Here is a 5,639-nt window from a genome sequence, read left to right as displayed (position 1 = left end):
TCTCTGGCCGTTTCTTTACCTGCTGGTTGTTTGGAAAAGTGTTGCATGAAATGTGACGAGTGAAGATAGTTGTGACTGAAGAAAACAGAGAGAGAACCAATTCCTGCAAACTTTAAACCTGTTACAGGCAGTAAATGAAGTTGGTTTGAGTCCATTTTCCTGCCACTTCCAATCAGCCTTTTGTCTTCTAATCAATGTTTCACCTGACCTCTCTCTCTCTCTCTCTCTCTCTCTCTCTCTCTCTCTCTCTCTCTCTCTCTCTCTCTCTCTCTGTGTGTGTGTGTGTGTGTTTGTGTTTGTGGAGCTCATGCACACCGCTGGCATCCGCACACTATTGACCTGTTTCCATTGACAGTTTGTGTGTGTGTGTGTGTGTGTGTGTGTGTGTGCGTGTGTTTTTCTCTACTCCATTATTCTGCTGAATCAATTTGGGCTTTGGTTCAATGGAGAGGTTGAGTGTGCGGTAAATGGGGAGTTTCTGAGAATCTGTGAATGGGTAGTAACTGTAATCCTCCGCTTATGTAATCAGATTACAAATATGAAGCAACTATAACTTTAAATTTACACTGAATTTAACAAAGGGAATGTTAAATATGTGACTGTTCTTGAAAACTTGGACTTGTAGATACATAGAAAATAAGCTTTTGGTCTATTTTACTCCAGTGTTACTTTTTTTAGGAATTTCAGTTAGGAAAAAGGAGTTTGAAAGAGCAAATCACCCAAACCACACTGACTTGTCCTATTAGACTCCTATCTTATCATACCAACATTTTGAACAGGTGGAGGTGAGGAGAAATACAGAAATGGATTTAATGCACATTTCCTAACTTATCTGACTTTATAATTATTTCCTGAGGCGACCGAACCCTGGTAACTAAAGTCTGGATGGCCTGCTGAGTTTTGTTTTTGAGTCTAAGCCACATGAATGTAGTGTAGAGTCAGATAAATTGACCTGGTTGTGTGCCAGAACATGCGGTGTTATCGCCCTGCTGGGCTGTGTGATAATGTGAAGAGCATTAAATATTCAGTTAAGAGGAAGTTGAGTGTCACTACATTATCTGAGATGTCAGGCATTTTATTGATGACTATCCTTTATCTGTTAGAGCTGCAAGCACACACACACATACACACACACACACACATACACACACACACACACAAAGGGCACTGGGAGTAATATTATTTGGCTGATAGATGTAGTCTATTTGTTTCATGAATTATAGATCTTGCAAAATGTCATGCAGAAGCAGCAGGCTGCTCAGACACACAGTGAGCATGACATCACCTTGACAGATGAGTCCTTTCAGCACTTGCTGGAAGTTTTAACTGGGAAACTCAAAGGTTACCCAATCAATAAGAGAAGCTTTTTAAATACGTGGTTGTTTCCTCTACAGGGCTGAATAGTTAATTAGCCAGACAGCCAAGCAGCTAATGTGTAAGACTGTGCAGGCTATTAGTAAATCTGAGGAATGATCTGGTTTAGCTTGGTGTCTCCCACAGATATAGATTATATCTTAAAACTCCCCATGAAATGTGCTCTAACGCTTTAGGTGAAGCTATGGGTTTTTGATCAAATTAAAATGACACAAGTCGACATGCACAAATAGAATTACGACCGGGAATAATTCATTTTGTGAATGAAAAAGCTCTCTCCGGCTTGTCTGGATACAGATATCTTATCTCTTTTTTTGGAAATGGAATTCGTCAATGAGGAGATGTAAGGGAGAGGAGAGGATGTCTCACTGCCATTAACCTGAGACACCCCCCCCCCCCTCCCTGCCCCCGCCCCCTTCATTCAGACCCGACCCTGGCTGAGAGGAAACTGCTGCTCCCTCGGGGATTTGGCATCATAATTATATAGGAAGCGGAACAGTCTGCAGTCTGTTGGAGCTGGAAACGCTGCAGGCTGGTCTCGCATGTCTGCTAACGCACAGCGAACGCCTGCTAATAACATGGATATGGAGCTGTCCTTTTGAAACTGTTTGGAAGGTAAGAGATGCTCTTGCATTACAGTAATCTGCAAACAGTTGATAACAATAGGGAATGATTACTAGTCTATTTAATTCAATCTGCTGGTGTTCAAGGTCTGTTCAACTTAATCAGATTACAGTCAGTCACTGTCTCTGTAAACTGTTACAAAGTACAAATTAAAATAAAAACCTAGACTACAGGATAACAAAACTTCCTTCTTGCACTATCTGAGAATGATGCATTAAGAGTCTATTGGCTGGTTGAATGTTAAACCAATTTCCCCTGTTTCACGGAAACTGATCCATTTTCTTCCACTTGCTGTTCTTGCAATCTACAGTCTAAATTTGATTTATTGCATTTGGCAATGACCATAACAATAAAAAAATAAATGAATCACATCTATTAGTCCTGAAACAAATAATTCCACAATGGTGCTGCACACACAGAATAAGGAAGGGTCTTCCAGGGTTCTTTGTTTTCTACCCTTTGTTTAGGGTAGAAAAGTAATGACTCAAAGACCCCTTGAAATAAAAAACAAACTGGCAAATCAGAAAAAAGAACTCAGAAAAGAACCCTTAACAAGTTCTTGGGGAATTGGAGCATTGCATGCATTCTGAAAGGGTTCTTTACAGAACCATAAATGTCTTATGTAGACCCACTGGAGCAGAGCATGGTGCTATAGAGAAGGATTCTTTACATTCTTTTATGGTACTATGTAGAACTCTTTGTGGTAAGAGTACAGGCTAAACTCTCAGGAAAAAAAGGTACAGAGTTGTACCTTTTGTCACTGTGGCTTTACATTTGTAACAATGACAAAAGGTATATAACTCTGTGCCTTTTTTTCCTGCCTCCCTTTGCCTCATGCACATAGAAATTCAACTCTATAAAAAGGCTACTGATAATCGATTTTTAACAATAAGCTACTTTTTCATTTCTTTTGAGACATGGTCCTGATCCTGTCATGACTTAGACTTGTCTGTTTTTGAATGTGTCACAGAGTAGGAAGAGGAAGCCGCCATGTCAGAGAAGAAGTCGCGGGGCTCGGACACCCGTCCCAAATGTGGCATCCGCAGTTGGAGCGCCGATAGCTATGTTTGGCGGGGGAAGAAACGCTCCCGGAGCTCCCGCACTGAGCCGGGTCCCGGAGGACCGGAGGCGGAGGGGATGGAGGAGCTGGGTGTCCGGTCTACATCCTGTCCGAGGCGACGCAGAGAGAGGAAGTGTAGCTGCAGCACTCTGGGGGAAGCGTTGACGTCTGCAGACATCGACGTGGCGTGTCGGAAGGCCTTGTCTCGGCGCTCCCTGCGGCAGAAGTTCCAGGATGCCGTGGGCCAGTGTTTCCCTCTCCGCTCTCACCATCACCACCATCATCACCACCACCACCCCCCTGGCTCCTCGCGGCCCTTCTCGGTGCTCCTCTGGTCCAAACGCAAGATCCACGTCTCGGAGCTCATGCAGGACAAGTGCCCCTTCTCGCCCAAGTCTGAACTGGCCCACTGTTGGCACCTTATTAAAAAACACTCCACCCACCCGAGTGCCATCAAGGGCCTGGAGGCTCCCCTCAAGCCCAGTGTCTCATCCTCTTCTTCCTCCCCGCCACCAACACCCCTATCCTGGGACGACATCAGCTGCTCCCCTGGGCCTGGAAGCACCAGCCTGGAGGACTGGGACCCTTCCCGTCCCCACGGGGGAGCAGAGGGCAGCTGCGGCCACACCGACTACATCCTGGTCCCGGATCTCCTCCAGATCAACAACAGCCCCTGCTACTGGGGGGTGCTGAACCGCTTCGAGGCAGAGGAGCTTCTAGAGGGCCAACCGGAGGGCACCTTCCTGCTCCGAGACTCCGCCCAGGACGAGTTCCTCTTCTCGGTCAGCTTCCGGCGCTACAGCCGCTCCCTGCACGCCCGCATCGAGCAGAACGGCAAGCGCTTCAGCTTTGATGGACGCGACCCGTGCATGTACCGGGACCCCAGTGTGACGGGGCTGCTGAGGCACTACAGCGACCCGGCCACCTGCCTCTTCTTTGAGCCCCTCCTGTCCCGGCCGCTTCCCAGGACCTTCCCCTTCTCCCTGCAGCACCTGTGCAGGGCCGTGATCTGCAGCAGCACCACCTACCAGGGCATCGAGAGCCTGCCGCTGCCACCTCAGCTCAGACACTACCTCCGGCAGTACCACATCAAGTGTAATGGGGCCTGTGCTGTGTAGCACTCCAAAGCAGGCTTCATACCATGGCCAACATGGGACAAACTAAAGAGACAGATCCCATTAGCAAGGAGGCAAGAGTATTGCCATTGAACCCCCAGTAGCTTTGCTGTTGGGAATTCTTGAATTCTAGAAGGTGCAGAGCTGGACAGCAGGCAAACAACAACTATTTAAAGAGATTTATTAATCTCGATGCATCAAAAAGAGACCAAGCCAACCTACGAACAAGCATCAGCCCTCTCTGAAAACACAAGTTGGCTTTGGTTTTCTCTGTCAGTCATGTCTGCCCTCCCAGCACACAACCAGATGGCCTTCAACCAACCCAATGATTTCCTGACTTCCTTCTTCATTGCTTCTCCAATGAAGTGAAGGATTTAGACCTCTTCCCTCCTAAGGGTGAGGTAGGGCGGACTTTTCTCAAACTTAGACTTTCCAACCTTTGCCATATCAGCTGAACACTTTAACACTGTAACTAATCGTAAAATACAAACTGACCACATCTCTTTCCAAAGACTGATGGATTACTTGACCATGTTTACCTCTTTGTGGGAAAGTTGAGGCAGACATGCAGAAGACAAGGAGGAAGTGTGTGCTTGTTAAGAACTGTCATGGGTGAAAGAACTGGACTAACAATCAATATGGGAGAGAAAGAGAGAGAGATTAGTGATAACTTACAGTATCTAACTGGTTTAAAACGTTCTCAGATAATGATGTAAGCATCATGTTCATCCCTGTACTCTTCACCTCTTTCAGTAATTCGGTTTTGTACACAGAACAGTGAGCTTCCTATATATACAGACTAAACTGAACTGATTTGATGTGAGCTGCCTTTTTCTATACAACCACAAGATGGCGATACAAGTGCATTTATCAGAGCTTTAGAGAGACTTCTTTGTCTGCTAATGCTTACCTTCTCACTGTGTTCAGCTGCTTCTTCATCATCTGATATTAGCTGAAAGCACCTCTGAAAATGGTATTTCAGCATCAAGTATTGCTTTTTGAATATTGTTTACATGGTGGAGTGCTGTACAGTGTAGGACTAAGCACTATTGGGATCACTGTGATTTCACCTATGGGTAGGCATATATTGTATTCATCACACAAACCAATAAATGCCATTTACACTGCCTCTGTCGCACGACAGTGTTTCAGGCCTTGTCATTTCCTTCAGACACCTCAGACTTCAAATCATACCGACTTAATGGTGCAGTACAATCCATGCTTACCCATGCCTGTGCTGCAGCCATGGGTTGTGTCATACTTAGACAGGCTAATGGTATGGAAAATGCTCCTTTTGAAGTATCGCTCTGAAAACAATTCACCCCGCTCTCTGCAAAGGACACCTCTAAATGCCAGCGCTTCAGCAGAGAAAATGGAAAGATAAGGACATAAAAAAAGACAATTTACCCCTAACTGAGGTGGAATTCAGATTTTCAAAAGATTCATCTGTCATTCAACCCCTCTCT

General features: G+C 45.5%; 1 protein-coding gene across 1 annotated transcript; it reads left to right on the top strand.

The window, feature by feature from the left end:
* Nucleotides 1–1,904: 1,904 nt before the first annotated feature.
* Nucleotides 1,905–4,176, top strand: socs4 (suppressor of cytokine signaling 4). Its single transcript, XM_071522835.1, has 2 exons — nucleotides 1,905–1,989; nucleotides 2,969–4,176. Exon 2 carries the CDS (start codon nucleotides 2,989–2,991, stop codon nucleotides 4,174–4,176), a length of 1,188 nt encoding a protein of 395 aa, XP_071378936.1. The 5' UTR covers nucleotides 1,905–1,989; nucleotides 2,969–2,988.
* The last annotated feature ends 1,463 nt before the right edge of the window (nucleotides 4,177–5,639 follow it).

This window comes from Centroberyx affinis, unplaced genomic scaffold (assembly GCF_046629955.1).
Source record: "Centroberyx affinis isolate AG114_WGS23_722 - 3 ecotype Tasmania unplaced genomic scaffold, CSIRO-AGI_Caff_v1 ptg001031l_1, whole genome shotgun sequence".
In the NCBI taxonomy this organism is placed as follows: domain Eukaryota; kingdom Metazoa; phylum Chordata; class Actinopteri; order Beryciformes; family Berycidae; genus Centroberyx; species Centroberyx affinis.
This window is presented reverse-complemented; position numbering and strand designations above follow the sequence as displayed.

Bases quoted from the DNA above. Each gene is read 5' to 3' on its own strand.
- socs4 (XM_071522835.1), top strand. From the start codon at position 2,989: ATGTCAGAGAAGAAGTCGCGGGGCTCGGACACCCGTCCCAAATGTGGC.